General features: G+C 46.7%; 2 protein-coding genes across 2 annotated transcripts in view; both read right to left on the bottom strand.

Annotated features, from left to right (window-relative positions):
- Positions 1-1728: 1728 nt before the first annotated feature.
- On the bottom strand, positions 1729-3851 carry LOC138368440 (mucin-2-like). The gene is made up of 2 exons (XM_069330959.1): positions 3769-3851; positions 1729-2344 (listed from the first exon to the last, which is right to left on the bottom strand). Exons 1-2 carry the CDS (start codon positions 3849-3851, stop codon positions 1729-1731), a joined length of 699 nt encoding a protein of 232 aa, XP_069187060.1.
- Positions 3852-7291: 3440 nt separating this feature from the next.
- The window catches only part of LOC138368432 (adhesive plaque matrix protein-like), a 13460-nt gene continuing 1167 nt past the window's right edge, over positions 7292-19584 (bottom strand). The window contains exons 2-5 of the mRNA XM_069330949.1: positions 15882-15888; positions 15452-15512; positions 8543-8782; positions 7292-8337 (exon numbers count right to left, since the gene is read on the bottom strand). Of these exons, the coding sequence (XP_069187050.1) occupies positions 7292-8337; positions 8543-8782; positions 15452-15512; positions 15882-15888 (1354 nt within the window). The remainder of the gene's footprint in view (positions 8338-8542; positions 8783-15451; positions 15513-15881; positions 15889-19584) is intronic.

Genomic DNA, 19584 nt, shown 5'->3' with positions numbered 1-19584 from the left:
AGCCCATGTTCCATCAGTCCATGTTCCACCAGCCCATGCTCCACCAGCCCATGCTCCACCAGCCCATGCTCCACTAGCCCATGCTCTATCATCCCATGCTCCACCAGGCCACGCTCCATCAGCCCATGCTCCACCAGCCCATGCTCCACCAGCCCATGCTCCACCAGGCCATGTTCCACCAGCCCATGCTCTACTAGCCCATGCTCCACCAGCCCATGCTCTACCAGCCCATGCTCCACCAGCCCATGCTCCACCAGCCCATGCTCCACCAGCCCATGCTCCAGCCCCATGCTCTACTAGCCCATGCTCCACCAGCCCATGCTCTCCCAGCCCATGCTCCACCAGCCCATGCTCCACCAGCCCATGCTCTAATGCTCTACCAGCCCATGCTCCAGCCCCATGCTCTACCAGCCCATGCTCCACCAGCCCATGGTCCACCAGCCCCATGCTCCACCAGCCCCATGCTCCACCAGCCCATGCTCCACCAGCCCATGCTCCACCCGTTCACTCCTGCGAGCGCGCGCGCACACACACACACACACACACACACACACACACACACACACACACACACACACACACACACACACACACACACACACACACACACACACACACATACACACACACACACACACACACATACACACACACACACACACACACACACACACACACACACACACACACACACACACACACACACACACACACACACACACACACGCACACACGCACACACGCACACACACACACACACACACACACACACACACACACACACACACGATGAGCCACAGAGATATTAGAAAGAACTTTTTTAGTGTCAGAGTGGTTGACAAATGGAATGCATTAGGCAGTGATGTGGTGGAGGCTGACTCCATACACAGTTTCAAGTGTAGATATGATAAGAGCCCAGTAGGCTCAGGAACCTGTACACCAGTTGATTGACGGTTGAGAGGCGGGACCAAAGAGCCAGAGCTCAACCCCCGCAAACACAACTAAGTGAGTACACACACACACACACACACACACACGCACACACACACACACACACACACACACACACACACACACACACACACACACAGGGCCTCGTAGCCTGGTGGATAGCGCGCAGGACTCGTAATTCTGTGGCGCGGGTTCGATTCCCGCACGAGGCAGAAACAAATGGGCAAAGTTTCTTTCACCCTAAGTGCCCCTGTTACCTAGCAGTAAATAGGTACCTGGGAGTTAGTCAGCTGTCACGGGCTGCTTCCTGGGGTGTGTGTGTGTGGTGTGGGGAAAAAAAAAATAAAAAAAAAAGTAGTTAGTAAACAGTTGAGAGGCGGGCCGAAAGAGCAAAGCTCAACCCCCGCAAAAACACAACTAGTAAACACACACACACACACACACACACACACTCCCTGCTGGGAACTGGTCCTTCACACACACTAGATGATTAACTTGTGTTATACCAACTTCCGTCAGCTAGTTGATAACTGCGTCTTGTTCGGCCCGGCTCTCCCAGTCTACCAGCCTTGTTATATGCGGTTGTGAAGCTGCTGAGTTGTGGGGTCTAGATGGGTTGTGAAGCTGCTGAGTTGTGGGGTCTAAATGGGTTGTGAAGCTGCTGAGTTGTGGGGTCGAGATGGGTTGTGAAGCTGCTGAGTTGTGGGGTCTAGATGGGTTGTGAAGCTGCTGAGTTGTGGGGTCTAGATGGGTTGTGAAGCTGCTGAGTTGTGGGGTCTAGATGGGTTGTGAAGCTGCTGAGTTGTGGGGCCGCGATGGGTTGTGAAGCTGCTGAGTTGTGGGGTCGAGATGGGTTGTGAAGCTGCTGAGTTGTGGGGTCGAGATGGGTTGTGAAGCTGCTGAGTTGTGGGGTCTAGATGGGTCGTGAAGCTGCTGAGTTGTGGGGTCTAGATGGGTTGTGAAGCTGCTGAGTTGTGGGGCCGAGATGGGTTGTGAAGCTGCTGAGTTGTGGGGTCGAGATGGGTTGTGAAGCTGCTGAGTTGTGGGGCCGAGATGGGTTGTGAAGCTGCTGAGTTGTGGGGCCGAGATGGGTTGTGAAGCTGCTGAGTTGTGGGGTCGAGATGGGTTGTGAAGCTGCTGAGTTGTGGGGTCGAGATGGGTTGTGAAGCTGCTGAGTTGTGGGGTCGAGATGGGTTGTGAAGCTGCTGAGTTGTGGGGTCGAGATGGGTTGTGAAGCTGCTGAGTTGTGGGGTCGAGATGGGTTGTGAAGCTGCTGAGTTGTGGGGTCGAGATTGGTTGTAGAGATGCCTCTGGTCTGAAGGAGACTGACCCTTTGAAGACTTCTGGTCTGAAGGAGACTGACCCTTTGAAGACCTCGGGTCTGAAGGAGACCCTAGGACATTCTTCAGTATATTAAGAAAAAATTCAGGCAATTTCATACTTCAGGCCCCTAATAGATTGTAGCCTTTTTAATACATTAGGTCCTTATAAATTTAAAAAAATATATATATACGAAATTTGCGTCTTTGTTAATTGCTGTTTTCTATTGTGAAATAGAACAACAAAAAAGAGAAGTGTAAATCATGCGGACCAATAATAAGTGAAGCTTAAGAACTGGCCGAAGCTTCCAAGTACTGGAGTGATAAGCTCTGTACTCGGTTCCTCGGCTTTAAACCTATTCTCTTTACCATCCGAAAAAATATTTCACATTAACATACGAGTTGACATTTTTGACTCCCAAAATCGTTTTATTCTGCACTAAAATTCATTTTGTTAAATTGCGGCACATTGAAGATACTTGAAGAGCGTGTTTGAAAGTGTATAAAGAAGAGAGGTGATGATGAATGATAAGGAACGACAAGGGGTAAGTTAAGATGGCGGATAATGAGGTGAAAGGGACATAACTGAACGATAAAGCGCTAAACTTGAAGTATACGATGGACACGTGAAGATCAAGTTGAGGCGTATTGGAAGAGGAAAGAAAACGAGAAAGAAAAGGAAAGAAAAAGGGTAGAAAAGAAAATTTGGGTAATTAAAGATCTTAGAAAACAAAAGATAAGCAAAATTAGAAACCCGTGATGTATCTTGCCCAAAGACTTAGTACCTGTGTGTGTGAGAGAGAGAGAGAGAGAGAGAGAGAGAGAGGGAGGGAGGAAATGTGAGGGAGGGAAGGTGAGAGAAAGAGTGAGGGAGGGAGGGAAGGTGAAAGAGAGAGAGAGAGAGTGAGGGAGGGAGGGAAGGTGAGAGAGAGAGTGAGGGAGGGAGGGAAGAAGAGGGAGGAAGGGAGGGAAGAAGAGGGAGGAAGGGAGGGAGGGAGCAGTGTGTGCACTCCAGACGGGTCCACGTGCCAACCAGACGTCCTATTTTTGACCTGCTCTCCCTCCCTCGCTCCCTCCTGCTTTCACACACATTGTAGTTCATTGTTTTGTCTTCATTGTTAATATTACGACTCTCTCTCTCTCTCTCTCTCTCTCTCTCTCTCTCTCTCTCTCTCTCTCTCTCTCTCTCTCTCTCTCTCTCTCTCTCTCTCTCTCTCTCTCTCTCTCTCTCTTCTTGCTCTCCTCCGCTTCCACCAGCCATATTATCGCGTGCTAGTGACTATTAGGTCAAGGACAGAAAGAAGGAAGAATAAGGAAGTAGAGTCCTTTATTAGTTAATAAAGAACTTGGGGAAGATATTGGAACTATTTGTCAAATTGAAATAACATCAATTTCCGGATTAACGTAAACAAACTGAATTATAACAACATTTATTAACCTGAATAAGGAAACCGGAACTTCTCAAATTGTTCAGGTAAATTAACTCTACTTCCTTTACTTTGCTTCTACCTCTCCAAGAAGTGCTACAATACTTGTTAAACTCGTCTCGTGGAGCGAATCCTGAAGTAGTTCAGTTCCCATCTTGTTTCCATAGCATTACCTCACCAAGTTGAAACAACAGGTGGGAAAAACAACAGTCTGGGGTGAAGTGATGTTCATTGGTGACTTCTGTAGATATTAAGGCGCCATGTCACATATACAGCCAGGCTGGCCTCCGTGTTGTCGGGGAGCAACCCGTCCTCTTAACACAGCGTCGCATTTTGACCTGTACATTACCTATGGCCAAACATCGTCATACTAGACAATCGTAGCGGCTCGCGAAATTGACATTCTGCCCCGTTTTCTGTTTTGGGTCCTCTAGTTAGTTAGGAGAGGGGGGTAGAATTGTAAGTGTCTAGCGTCATTTAATGTATAACTTAATAAATTGATAATTTGCACAAACTCCGTCCTACCTTCAACTATTATATTAAAAGGGGAAATGTACACAATTTCTGCACACGTAATATTGTACTAAACAGGGTCTGAATTCTATTTGATTGACTAAATATGTATTTGAAGATATATATATATATATATATATATATATATATATATTAGTATATTTTGGTAGCAGTCTTTCCTGTAGACATATATTATTAAATATGACCGAAAAAGTAAGATTAATAATTCTAACACGAATTTTCTCAATCTTTCGTACATTACGCTTCACTGTTGGAGGTAAATCAAAAATCACTTCTCCAAAATTCATTTTTATTTCTAGTCTGACGCGACACGGGCGCGTTTCGTAAAACTTATTACATTTTCAAAGACTTCACAAATACACAACTGATTAGAACGTATCTCTGATTTTATATCTACATTTGAGTGAGGTGGGAGGGGTGATGTGGCATTAACACAAGACAGAACAAGAGGGGATATTAATAGGGTATTAAAAGTATCAACACAAGACAGAACAGAAACAATGGGTATTGAATAGAAGTGTTTGTAGAAAGCCTATTGGTCCATATTTCTTGATGCTTCTATATTGGAGCGGAGTCTTGAGGTGGGTAGAATATAGTTGTGCAATAATTGGCTGTTGATTGCTGGTGTTGACTTCTTGATGTGTAGTGCCTCGCAAACGTCAAGCCGCCTGCTATCGCTGTATCTATCGATGATTTCTGTGTTGTTTACTAGGATTTCTCTGGCGATGGTTTGGTTATGGGAAGAGATTATATGTTCCTTAATGGAGCCCTGTTGCTTATGCATCGTTAAACGCCTAGAAAGAGATGTTGTTGTCTTGCCTATATACTGGGTTTTTTGGAGCTTACAGTCCCCAAGTGGGCATTTGAAGGCATAGACGACATTAGTCTCTTTTAAAGCGTTCTGTTTTGTGTCTGGAGAGTTTCTCATGAGTAGGCTGGCCGTTTTTCTGGTTTTATAGTAAATCGTCAGTTGTATCCTCTGATTTTTGTCAGAGGATAATAGTCTAATACCCCCTATTAGACTATTTTACAGGAACTTCTTTTCCACAGCTCATAAAACGGAGGAAAGGGTCCTGAAAGATATTGTTAATAGAAACGTTATCCCTACAGACAAAAATCAGAGGATACAACTGACGATTTACTATAAAACCAGAAAAACGGCCAGCCTACTCATGAGAAACTCTCCAGACACAAAACAGAACGCTTTAAAAGAGACTAATGTCGTCTATGCCTTCAAATGCCCACTTGGGGACTGTAAGCTCCAAAAAACCCAGTATATAGGCAAGACAACAACATCTCTTTCTAGGCGTTTAACGATGCATAAGCAACAGGGCTCCATTAAGGAACATATAATCTCTTCCCATAACCAAACCATCGCCAGAGAAATCCTAGTAAACAACACAGAAATCATCGATAGATACAGCGATAGCAGGCGGCTTGACGTTTGCGAGGCACTACACATCAAGAAGTCAACACCAGCAATCAACAGCCAATTATTGCACAACTATATTCTACCCACCTCAAGACTCCGCTCCAATATAGAAGCATCAAGAAATATGGACCAATAGGCTTTCTACAAACACTTCTATTCAATACCCATTGTTTCTGTTCTGTCTTGTGTTGATACTTTTAATACCCTATTAATATCCCCTCTTGTTCTGTCTTGTGTTAATGCCACATCACCCCTCCCACCTCACTCAAATGTAGATATAAAATCAGAGATACGTTCTAATCAGTTGTGTATTTGTGAAGTCTTTGAAAATGTAATAAGTTTTACGAAACGCGCCCGTGTCGCGTCAGACTAGAAATAAAAATGAATTTTGGAGAAGTGATTTTTGATTTACCTCCAACAGTGAAGCGTAATGTACGAAAGATTGAGAAAATTCGTGTTAGAATTATTAATCTTACTTTTTCGGTCATATTTAATAATATATATATATATAATATATATATATATATATATATATATATATATATATATATATATATATATGGTACTTAAGCACTAGGAGCCTGGAACACCTGACCTGGTAGAAACGACGTAGAGAGTATGTAACTTTTTTTGTACATCAGGTACATCTGCATTTGTGCAGCTACCCTAGACTATATGAAGGGGAGTACAGTGTCTCTGGGTGCATTATGAGGATATCATCAACACAAGAGTGAATAAGGCAGCAGTGGTACTAAAAGTCCCCATCTCGCAGGATGGTTAGTCATACAGAGCCATATGTTCAGTAGCACGCACTGGCAATTTTTTTTTGTACACTGTGAGGATATCTTCAAGAACACGAGAGTGAATAAAGTAATTGCAAAGCTCCAGGTACCTCATGCGAACTGGTCTGAAAGGTCTAATAACTGGGTATTCGGTGATGTAGTGTGGGAGATCGTGCCGCAGTTCCTGCTCACGGAGTTTGTACCTGGAGTGCTCAGGATTGGGAGATCCGTCATCTGCAGCCACCTGCTACAGGTAACGGTAACCCAACCTGATCCTGGCAACCACTGTGTCGCACAGTCTAGTGGACGTTTTGTGCTGCCCATAGATATAGGTTTCAGATCTGAACAAATCATAGCTTTTTATACTAATACTTTCAGGTCGTTGGGAGTCAGTAAGTTTTTTCCTATCAGATCTGAGTGTTTGGAAAAATACAGTTTTGACAGCAGAGATGGGGATACCTAGATCTAATTCAACTTCAAACTTGTTACACGCTAATTTGGCTGCAATGTCTGTCTCATTATGAAGGGTTATATGTATGTGTGGAGGTATCCAAGAGTATGTAGAGTGTGAGACATGAAGAGTGAGAACTCTATGGTCCTCACTCTTCACGTTACATTTACTCTGAGCTCGTCTCTGGCCAATGACACTCTTCTCTCCTTTCCTCACAAACCACAACCACAGTTTTCAGCAACAAAAATACACAAAAATGTAAAAGTATACATACATTCATACAGATGCCTTCATTACTCCTCCTGTATAATAGTATTATTATTAAGGAATACCTATACACCTGTATGTTGTATATGACTCGACGTGGTGGTCCGTCTCATATATTTATTATATCATCAATTTTTTTGAAGTTCACAAACAGTTTGACTGACACTTCCTCCTCTTGGATCCCTCTCAGGCCATCGTCCACGATTTGAGAAGTTGTTGTATTCCTCCACATTTTCTCTACACACTTTTTTCATAAATTTTAAATTGTGAGCTTTCTGTTGATAGTTTGTTGCATCTTGTTCTACCTGCTGATGGCTAAGGTGTCGTGTTCTACCTGCTGATGGCTTGTTGCGTCGTGTTCTACCTGCTGATGGCTTAAGGCGTCGTGTTCTACCTGCTGATGGCTTGTTGCGTCGTGTTCTACCTGCTGATGGCTTAAGGCGTCGTGTTCTACCTGCTGATGGCTTGTTGCGTCGTGTTCTACCTGCTGATGGCTTAAGGCGTCGTGTTCTACCTGCTGATGGCTTGTTGCGTCGTGTTCTACCTGCTGATGGCTTGTTGCGTCGTGTTCTACCTGCTGATGGCTTGTTGCGTATTGTTCTACCTGCTGATGGCTTGTTGTGTCGTGTTCTACCTGCTGATGGCTTGTTGCGTCGTTTTCTACCTGCTGATGGCTTGTTGCGTATTGTTCTACCTGCTGATGGCTTGTTGTGTCGTGTTCTACCTGCTGATGGCTTGTTGCGTCGTTTTCTACCTGCTGATGGCTTGTTGCGTATTGTTCTACCTGCTGATGGCTTGTTGTGTCGTGTTCTACCTGCTGATGGCTTGTTGCGTCGTTTTCTACCTGCTGATGGCTTGTTGCGTATTGTTCTACCTGCTGATGGCTTGTTGCGTATTGTTCTACCTGCTGATGGCTTGTTGTGTCGTGTTCTACCTGCTGATGGCTTGTTGCGTCGTTTTCTACCTGCTGATGGCTTGTTGCGTATTGTTCTACCTGCTGATGGCTTGTTGTGTCGTGTTCTACCTGCTGATGGCTTAAGGCGTCGTGTTCTACCTGCTGATGGCTTGTTGCGTCGTGTTCTACCTGCTGATGGCTTGTTGCGTCGTGTTTTACCTGCTGATGGCTTGTTGCGTCGTGTTTTACCTGCTGATGGCTTGTTGCGTCGTGTTCTACCTGCTGATGGCTAAGGCGTCGTGTTCTACCTGCTGATGGCTAAGGCGTCGTGTTCTACCTGCTGATGGCTAAGGCGTCGTGTTCTACCTGCTGATGGCTAAGGCGTCGTGTTCTACCTGCTGATGGCTTGTTGCGTCGTGTTCTACCTGCTGATGGCTTGTTGCGTCGTGTTCTACCTGCTGATGGCTAAGGCGTCGTGTTCTACCTGCTGATGGCTTGTTGCGTCGTGTTCTACCTGCTGATGGCTTGAGGCGTCGTGTTCTACCTGCTGATGGCTTGTTGCGTCGTGTTCTACCTGCTGATGGCTTGTTGCGTCGTGTTCTACCTGCTGATGGCTTGTTGCGTCGTGTTCTACCTGCTGATGGCTTGTTGCGTCGTGTTCTACCTGCTGATGGCTTGTTGCGTCGTGTTTTACCTGCTGATGGCTTGTTGCGTCGTGTTCTACCTGCTGATGGCTTGTTGCGTCGTGTTCTACCTGCTGATGGCTAAGGCGTCGTGTTCTACCTGCTGATGGCTTGTTGCGTCGTGTTCTACCTGCTGATGGCTAAGGCGTCGTGTTCTACCTGCTGATGGCTAAGGCGTCGTGTTCTACCTGCTGATGGCTTGTTGCGTCTACCTGCTGATGAATTTGACTACCACCACCATGGGAGGACTGCATGAAGTTACAGGACCTTGATAAACTCCAGTATAGGGCAAACAAATGGTTGCTGAAATTCAATCCTAACAAGTGTAAGGTAATAAAGATGGAAGGGAGAAAGAAGACCAAGAGGCCTCTACACGATAAGAGGAAGGCAACTACAGGAATCGAAAAGAGAGATTTAGAAGCGGATATGAGTCCAATACTAACACCAGAGACACACATAAACAGGATAACATCAGCAGCATGTGGGACGCTGGTAATCATTAGAATATTGTTTAGTTCCCTAAATCAGGTCACCTTCTAGATACTCTATACAACATATGTTAGACCAATACTGGAATATACAACACCGACCTGAAATCTATACCTTGTGAAGCATAAACAAAACGCAGAGGTTTGCAACAAGATTGGTGCCTGAGCTAAGAGGGTTAAGCTATTAGGCCAGGCTAATGGAACTAAATCTGAGAACCCCAGTGGATAGGAGGAACAGAGCGGTGATCGATCACAACATACAAGATTTTGAGGGGAATAAACAAGATGAACAAGGATATTTACTTCGAATGGAAAGAAAGTAGAGCAAGAGGGCACAGGTGGAAGCTGGAAACGCAGACGAGTCGAAGGAAGGTAAGGAAATACTCTTACCCTGTGAAGGTGGTTATCAGTGGACTGAAGGAAAAGCTGTTGTAGAAGCCACCTCCACCCACAAATTTAAAGCCATATTAGACAAAGAATTCGAACGTCAGAATAGTCAAATTGTAACACAACAGGTATAATAAGGCTAATTGGCGGACATAAAGAGATTAAACGCACTCCTTCCTAGATACTGATGGGCAAGTATTAATAGGTAAATACCAACACTACTATCACAGCCAGCATTTTCCCCGCCACCACCACCAATATCACCGACATTCCGGTCGCTACAACCCCACCACCACTTAACCCTCCATTAGCCACCTCCACTACAACGATCGAGTCATGCTCTTTAAGCTGTCTCAAGGTCACCCGCTTGTCTGGAAAAATGTCTCAATGGTGGTATACGCAGAATGTCTACACCCTTATGCTGAGGGCGGGATGTGGCCGCCCTCCTCTCTCCGTGTGTGTGTGTGTCTGTGTGTGTGTGTGTGTGTGTCTGTGTGTGTGTCTGTGTGTGTGTGTGTGTGTGTGTGTGTCTGTGTGTGTGTGTGTGTGTGTGTGTGTGTGTGTGTGTGTGTGTGTGTGTGTGTGTGTGTGTGTGTGTGTGTGTGTGTGTGTGTGTGTGTGTGTGTCTGTGTGTGTGTGTGTGTGTCTATGTGTGTGTGTGTGTGTGTGCGTGTGTGTACTCACCTAATTGTACTCCCCTAATTGTGCTTGCGGGGGTTGAGCTTTGGCTCTTTGGTCCCGCCTCTCAGCTGTCAATCAACTGGTGTACAGATTCCTGAGCCTATTGGGCTCTATCATATCTACATTTGAAACTGTGTATGGAGTCAGGCTCCACCACATCACTTCCTAGTGCATTCCATTTATTAACTACTCTGACACTGAAAAAATTCTTTCTAACGTCTCTGGCTCATCTGGATACTAAGTTTCCACCTGTGTCCCCTGTGTGTGTGTGTGTGTGTGTGTGTGTGTGTGTGTGTGTGTGTGTGTGTGTCTGTGTGTGTCTGTGTGTGTCTGTGTGTGTGTGTGTGTGTGCGTGTGTGCGTGCGTGTGTGTACTCACGTAATTGTGCTTGCGGGAGTTGAGCTCTGGCTCTTTGGGCCCCTCCTCTCAACTCTCAATTTCATTTCTTGATAGCGACACTGAGACGCTGGGTCAGGAAACTGGCCTCTTTTGGATCGTTGGTGTACTTACTGAGTTCCTCACCCACCTTCTTCAGGAACGTACATGCACATTTACCCCAGGCGCCCAGGGTCTCTGTGCCTATTGCCACGAACCTGTAACAATGTTCTAGGCCCCTGTACGTATTAGTTTCCTGTATCTCCTTCAAGATGGCAGCCCTGCCACCCTCAGCTGTACTGTACTATACATAAGCATCATCCAATGTAAACACAAGCTGTTTACAATCCCTTTATACTTGCTAGGTATTGCTTTCTCTCTCTCTCTCTCTCTCTCTCTCTCTCTCTCTCTCTCTCTCTCTCTCTCTCTCTCTCTCTCTCTCTCTCTCTCTCTCTCTCTCTCTTTTCTCATATATATATATATATGCAAACAAGCCTGAATGGTCCCCAGGACTATATACAACTGAAAACTCACACCCCAGAAGTGACTCGAACCCATACTGTACATACCAGTTGTGGGAGTATGGGTTCGAGTCACTTCTGGGGTGTGAGTTTTCAGTTATATATATATATATATATATATATATATATATATATATATATATATATATATATATATATATATATATATATATATATATATATTGAGAGAGAGAGAGGGGAAATGGGGAAGGGGAGAGAGAGTGAGAGAGAAGGGGTACATGAGAGGCGGAAATACATAGGAAATGAGCTAAGTTTCCCAGCTCTCCTGTTTCACTCTCGTGATGGTGTGATGGTGTAGTAGTGATGGTATCGTAGTGATGGTGTGATGTGATGGTAGTGTAGTAGTGATGGTGTGGTGATAGTGTAGTGGTCGTGTGGTGGCGTTGTGGTGTTGGTGTACTTACCTATCATTGTCAACGTAGAAGTCAGGTCTAGCTCACCTTTCCCCTACCTACTACCCTTGTTGTACATGTTGTATTATTGCTAAGCTATTTTGGCGTTGGAATTCCTCGTCAAATCTGGCGTTAAAACCGTGGGTGGAGGTGTCTTCCACAACGTATTTCAGTTTATTCCATGTGTTGGCCTCCCGTCCATGGTACTAGTATTTCTTTGCAGGCGAGGAGTCACAATAACGTGGCTAAAGTAAGTTGACCAGACCACACACTAGAAGGTGAAGGGACGACGACGTTTCGGTCCGTCCTGGACCATTCTCAAGTCGATTGTGAATGGTCCAGGACCATCACTACATCACTACATTGAGTCGATTCTCAATCGACTTGAGAATGGTCCAGGACGGTCCGAAACGTCGTCGTCCCTTCACCTTCTAGTGTGTGGTCTGGTCAACAGTATTTCCTTACATATCTTGAACTCACTTGCATTTACAACTTCTCATTATATCCTCTCGTCCAACTTCTACTCTTTGAAGAGGCTGTCCTCGTCTACCTTGTCAATATCGTTTTTTGGCGATCATATCGCTTATTTTTATTCCTTCTAGGTGTTGTGAAGTCTGGTTCCTTCAACCTATCTTCTTAGCTTAGCCTTCTTGGCTCTGGCACAAATTTTGTATAAATCTTTGTACCTTTTTAGTTTTCGTTTTATGCTTCACAAGGTGAAGTCTGGCTTGAAGGAGCCCAGTTTCAGGTTTCTAAACGACGATGTAATGTTTACCAGCGTCCCCAATACCCTGCTTATGTGTGCCTCTGGAGTTAAGTGATGGAATTACATCCACTCCCAAGTTCCTTTCTCTCTCCAACTCCCGTAGTTACCATCCTCTTATGGTGAAGATGCCTCTTGCTCTCGTTTCTCTCTTTTCCATCTACGTTTTTGTTTGCCCTCTCCTCCTGCAGTCCTCACCGGTTTTTACCCCTTCCCCTTCCTTTGGAAGTAATCCCCTCCTCTTGGACACGGTCTCCCGCCTCTTGGAAAGTGTCCCATAGTCATGGGGACTGCCCGCTCCTCTTGGAGAATTCTTCCTCCTGTTGGAAACTGTACACTCCTCCTGGAGTGTCCTCTCTTCTTAATGACTGCTTCCCTTACACACTGTCCTATCTTCTTGGAAACTATCCCCTCCTCTTGGAACCTGTCACGTTCTCTTAAGAGACTGACCCCTCCCCCTCTTGGAAACTCTTCGAAAATTTCCCCCTAATTTTTAATACTGTCCCCTTATGTTGGAAGGTATCTCCTTTTTGTGGGCTTTCTCTCCTCTTGTAAATAATCCCCCCTCTTGGTAACTGTCCCCCCCTCTTGGTAACTGTCTCCCTCTTGGTAACTGTCCCCCTCTTGGTAACTGTCCCCCTCTTGGTAACTGTCCCCCTCTTGGTAACTGTCCCCCTCTTGGTAACTGTCCCCCTCTTGGTAACTGTCCCCCTCTTGGTAACTGTCGCCCTCTTGGTAACTGTCTCCCTCTTGGTAACTGTCCCCCTCTTGGTAACTGTCTCCCTCTTGGTAACTGTCCCCCTCTTGGTAACTGTCTCCCTCTTGGTAACTGTCCCCCTCTTGGTAACTGTCCCCCTCTTGGTAACTGTCCCCCTCTTGGTAACTGTCTCCCTCTTGGTAACTGTCTCCCTCTTGGTAACTGTCCCCCTCTTGGTAACTGTCCCCCTCTTGGTAACTGTCCCCCTCTTGGTAACTGTCTCCCTCTTGGTAACTGTCTCCCTCTTGGTAACTGTCTCCCTCTTGGTAACTGTCTCCCTCTTGGTAACTGTCCCCCTCTTGGTAACTGTCTCCCTCTTGGTAACTGTCTCCCTCTTGGTAACTGTCTCCCTCTTGGTAACTGTCTCCCTCTTGGTAACTGTCTCCCTCTTGGTAACTGTCTCCCTCTTGGTAACTGTCTCCCTCTTGGTAACTGTCTCCCTCTTGGTAACTGTCTCCCTCTTGGTAACTGTCCCCCTCTTGGTAACTGTCTCCCTCTTGGTAACTGTCCCCCTCTTGGTAACTGTCTCCCTCTTGGTAACTGTCTCCCTCTTGGTAACTGTCCCCCTCTTGGTAACTGTCCCCCTCTTGGTAACTGTCTCCCTCTTGGTAACTGTCTCCCTCTTGGTAACTGTCTCCCTCTTGGTAACTGTCCCCCTCTTGGTAACTGTCCCCCTCTTGGTAACTGTCCCCCTCTTGGTAACTGTCTCCCTCTTGGTAACTGTCCCCCTCTTGGTAACTGTCCCCCTCTTGGTAACTGTCTCCCTCTTGGTAACTGTCTCCCTCTTGGTAACTGTCTCCCTCTTGGTAACTGTCTCTTGGAGAGATATTATTGCTCAAGTTGTCCCAATAAAATTAAGTGGTGTAATCACATGCTCCGCGTTAATAACTCCGCTCTCCAGTAAGGTGACCGGGAAGTGTACGGGATCTCTCATACCTCACTCTCCTCCCCTCGTCTTTCACTCTCCTCCCCTCGTCCCTCACTCTCCTCCCCTCGTCTTTCACTCTCCTCCCCTCGTCTTTCACTCTCCTCCCCTCGTCTTTCACTCTCCTCCCCTCTTCCCTCACTCTCCTCCCCTCATACCTCACTCTCCTCCCCTCGTCTTTCACTCTCCTCCCCTCGTCCCTCACTCTCCTCCCCTCATACCTCACTCTCCTCCCCTCGTCTTTCACTCTCCTCCCCTCGTCCCTCACTCTCCTCCCCTCATACCTCACTCTCCTCCCCTCGTCTTTCACTCTCCTCCCCTCGTCCCTCACTCTCCTCCCCTCGTCCCTCACCTTCCTCCCCTCGTCATCATGTGGAAGCTTGGCCATAACTCTGAATACTCTCCAAGACTTTGAACAGAATATAGAAAACAATTTTACTCAAGAAGCTTCAATCCTTTGGTTTCATTCCTTGCCGTGAACGTTGCTAACTTTCCAAGCAGAGTTACACATAATATTCACTCATTGATGTACACCATACTTGCAGCGTTGCTTTAATATGTGTTGATGGTGCTGGGAGATGAAGACAGTAATACTACCCCAGACGGAGGGTTAGTACTACTGTACTCAAATTCTCAAATACTGTACAGGATGAAGGGAAGGCAACTTCCCTTCATCCTATAATGTATTTGAGGTTCTCTTGCTGCAATTGCTATTCTAATAACCTTGCAATTGTCAGGGTTAACATCTAGGAACTATTTCTCAGTGATTTCTTTGTGTGTGCACGCATGTAAGCACAAGCTCGCGTGCGCGCGCGCGCGCACACACACACACACACACACACACACACACACACACACACACACACACACACACACACACACACACACACACACACCACACACACACACACACACACACACAGTTCAAGTGTAGATATGATAGAGCCCAGTAGGCTGAGGAACCTGTACACCAGTTGATTGACAGTTGAGAGAATCAAAGTGCCAGAGCTCATCCCCCGCAATCACAACTAGGTAAGTACAAAACCACTGAGAAATGGTTACAAGACTTTAACCGGGATAATTGCAAGGTTATTAGAATAGGAGTTGCAACAGAAGACCTCAAATACAGTACAGGATGAAGGGAAACAACTTCCAAATTCTAAAAAAGTTAAAGACCCAGGAGTGGACATAATTGGAGATCCAGCACCAGTGGCACACATCACCAGGATAACGAGGGCAGCAGTGTCTGGGATGCTCCCGGACGCAGGTTCGAATCCTCGTCACGGCCCTTGTGGATTTGTTCATTTGATGCATCACGTTAGTGTGATCTGTGTGTGTGAGGGCAGCATATGCCATACTGAGAAACGTCCGGTTATCTTTCAGCATCTTGGACAACTTACAATCGCTGTATGCATCCTTTGTGAGACCCATTATTGCGTGTGCTGTCCCAGCATGGAACCCCTACATAAAGGAACACAAAACAGAATTAGAAAATGTCCTTAATATGGAACAAGGCTCGTTCCTGAGCTAATGGGCGTGAGCTATGGAGAAAGGCTGAACGAACTGGATCTCACTACATTGGAAAACAGAAGGAACAGGCAGACATGATAACAACGTACAAGATACTAAAAGAGATAGACAAAGTAGATATAGAAGCAAAGTTTAAGAAACAGTAGAACGAAAGAACATAATTGGAAACTAGAAACGCAGATGAGCAACAGGGATGCCAGAAAGAATTGTCCAGTCTCAGAGTGTCGTAAGTAAGTGGAGCGAACGAGATGAGGAAGGTCTCGCAGACAATTCCGTATATAGACGGGATCCATGAGCTACCTCGCTCCTGCAAGTATAAATAGTCAATACACAAACACAAAACAGCACTGGACATAAATGGTCAAGAGGGATGACCAAGAGGGAGAGGGAGAGGGGAAAAGAGAAGGTTATGAACCAAAATAGGTCCGGAAGTCTTCATACTAATGGTGTTGTCCCTCAGTCATCTCCCTCCTTACCTGCTCTCCCTCACATCTCTCACACCCTTCTCCCTGTCTGCCCCATTCACTCCCCCACTCACTTTTTCTCCCGATCCGTGTGTGTGTGTGTGTGTGTGTGTGTGTGTGTGTGTGTGTGTGTGTGTGTGTGTGTGTGTGTGTGTGTGTGTGTGCGTGCGTGTGTGTGCGCGTGTGTGTGTGTGTGTGTGTGCGTGTGTGCGTGTGTGCGCGTGTGCGTGTGTGTGTGTGTGTTTACTAGTTGTGTTTTGCGGGGGTTGAGCGGCTCTTTCGGCCCGCCTGTCAACTGTCAATCAACTGTTTACTAACTACTTTTTTTTTTCCACACACCACACACACACACACACACCAGGAAGCAGCCCGTGACAGCTGACTAACTCCCAGGTACCTATTTACTGCTAGGTAACAGGGGCACTTAGGGTGAAAGAAACTTTTGCCCATTTGTTTCTGCCTCGTGCGGGAGTCGAACCCGCGCCACAGAATTACGAGTCCTGCGCGCTATCCACCAGGCTACGAGGCCCCCCATGTGTGTGTGTGTGTGTGTGTGTGTGTGTGTGTGTGTGTGTGTGTGTGTGTGTGTGTGTGTGTGTGTGTGTATTCACCTAGTTGTGCTTGCGGGGTTTGAGCTCTGCTCTTTCGGTCCGCCTCTCAACTGTCAATCAACAATCAATTTTTTTTCCACATATACACACACACACCCAGGAAGCAGCCCGTAACAGCTGTCTAACTCCCAGGTACCTATTTAGTGATAGATAACAGGGGCATCAGGGTAAAAGAAACTCGGCCCATTTGTCTCCGCCATCGCCAGGGATCGGACCCTGGTCCCCAGGATTACGAGCCCTGAGTGCTGTCCACTCAGCCACCAGGCGCCCCTGTGTGTGTGCGTGTGTGCGTACGTGTGCGTGTGGCTCCGACTTCGATCGGTGTGGCGGTGTGTTCGGTCGCTGGTGTTGTAAAGCCCGTAGACGGATTATCTGGGCTGGAGTTAATCACATTAACCCTCCAGTATTACAACTTTTTTGCATTGGTTAAACCTAAATTTGCCCCGATGCGCGTAATTCCGATTGGTTGTGTTGCTCTGGAGATCGGCTGCATCTGTCGCAACCGTTGTTCACCTCTCGTCTCGACTGGACCCGTCGGCGGAGCGTGGACGATGCATTTAGCGAACAGGACGAAGGCCAGAGAGACGTGGCCAGCTGCCAGGAGCATGTAGGTGTAATATATCAAGTGCATGTAACGGCGGTGTTGCCAAATCTCACCCCCGACTCCACAATGCTTAACCGTCTGCTCATTTGTGTTTTTTTTCCTCTCTCTTATTTGTTATTTATTTCCGGTGGTTCAGTTCGCGAGTAGCGCCGCTGATGTTGGTTGTTTGGAAGCATGTGTGTGTGTGTGTTTAAGTGTCGTTTTAAAGATGGGGGGGTTGATGGGGCTCTACTTGAAGAAGAACTGTTATAGTAGGCTTGTAGTCGGGTTAAATCTGGACACGTGCGTACTACCTATTTACGTCTGTGTGAGCTCCAGCTCCTGGGTCACGGCCTTAAAGTTACCGGGCGTGTTATACCGTGATTTGCAGCCCGCTTGTCTCCATCATAATTATATAAAAAGCGTAAATTAAGTTAGTCGCTTCAGTATCTTCCTAATTTCCTAATTCATTCATTTGATTTATGCCTGTAGCGACGGGGGGGGGGGGGATTGTGAGGGGAAAACGCCAAGCCATTACGACTATAACACGGGGGGGGGGGGGGCTTATTTCTTTGTCCCGTCTGTGATTCCTGTTTGTGTCCTCCCGTTCCCACCAGTGGTACACACCTGTGTCGTCCCGTTGTTCCCACCAGTGGTACACACCTGTGTCCTCCCGTTGTTCCCACCAGTGGTACACACCTGTGTCCTCCCGTTGTTCCCACCAGTGGTACACACCTGTGTCCTCCCGTTGTTCCCACCAGTGGTACACACCTGTGTCCTCCCGTTGTTCCCACCAGTGGTACACACCTGTGTCCTCCCGTTGTTCCCACCAGTGGTACACACCTGTGGTACACACCTGTGTCCTCCCGTTGTTCCCACCAGTGGTACACACCTGTGTCCTCCCGTTGTTCCCACCAGTGGTATACACCTGTGTCCTCCCGTTCCCACCAGTGGTACACACCTGTGTCCTCCCGTTGTTCCCACCAGTGGTACACACCTGTGTCCTCCCGTTGTTCCCACCAGTGGTACACACCTGTGTCCTCCCGTTGTTCCCACCAGTGGTACACACCTGTGTCCTCCCATTGTTCCCACCAGTGGTACACACCTGTCCTCCCGTTGTTCCCACCAGTGGTACACACCTGTGTCCTCTCGTTGTTCCCACCAGTGGTACACACCTGTCCTCCCGTTCCCACCAGTGGTACACACCTGTACACAATTGGCCTCTATTACCTTACAGGTTGTATCCATTTCTCTTGTGGGGTTTGTCCTCCCCAGCGACGTAAAAGTCAGGTGTGTGAGCCCCGTATTGTGGCTGGGGCTCACATGGCCCAGGTACCAGGCTTGTGGCCTCTCCTGGATGTGTGCTCCCAGCCAGGCACGGGCTCGGCTCCTGGGCCCCGTCATCCCAACACTCTTGACTCAAAGACTGAAGAAAGTCTCTCTCACAACTGTGACTCATTTGTGCTTGTTTTCATCAGTTTCCCCTCGTCTCTGTACAGTACTGCTTTGTCTATGTCAGTTCTTCTTAGAACTTCACTTATTGCAACATGTCCCTATTAGAAAAAAATGGCTATTCCTTCCCTACTCCAATGTTTTGAGGTTAAATTCATAAAGTCTTTCCTTGTAGTTCCGGCACCTTAGCTCAAGAACGGGCTTTGTTCCTTTTATAGTTCTCTTGTGCTCTTCAAGAAAGGCTGCAAATTCAAGAGTGGCTCTGACATAGGTTGTATATTCCGTAAGGCTCTTTTGTCTAAATTTGGGAAGTCTTCATTGATGTTGTCTAATTTAGCTTATGCTGCTGACAATATTCTGCTAATGCGAGCGTCTGTCATTAGATTTTAGCTATGTCTACTCTCAAGTCTTTCTCATTTTCTTAAGCCAGTATCTTGTTCCCCCCCCCCCAACTCCTTTCTTATACATGTTTTCTCGCTCCTGTTTCTGTCCTGATAACTCTCTATTATCTAATTTCGTTAATTTCTAGCAGTATTTGTCAGAAAACATTAAATGTTTCAAGACCACTTTCCTGGGCATCACAGTCTCACTCCTGATTGTTCTTATTGGTTTTGCATCATCTGTACATATTGATATGAAGGAGCCAAGGATGGGCCCCAACATTTGTGGTATTCCAATTAATACCTCTCTCCGCTTTGACATCTCCCTTCTCACTATAACCCTTTGTTTCCTCCCTGAGAGGTACTCCTTCACCTGTGTTTCCACACTCCAGATAAGATCATTAACCCACACATTAGAAAATGAAGAAACGACGACGTCTCTTGAGGTTATCTTGAGATGATTTTGGGGCTTTAGTGTCCCGCGGCCCGGTCCTCGACCAGGCCTCCACCCCC

This window comes from Procambarus clarkii, chromosome 3 (genome assembly GCF_040958095.1).
Source record: "Procambarus clarkii isolate CNS0578487 chromosome 3, FALCON_Pclarkii_2.0, whole genome shotgun sequence".
NCBI lineage: Eukaryota > Metazoa > Arthropoda > Malacostraca > Decapoda > Cambaridae > Procambarus > Procambarus clarkii.
Note: the sequence above shows the minus strand (reverse complement) of the source record. Positions and strands in the feature narration are given on the sequence as shown.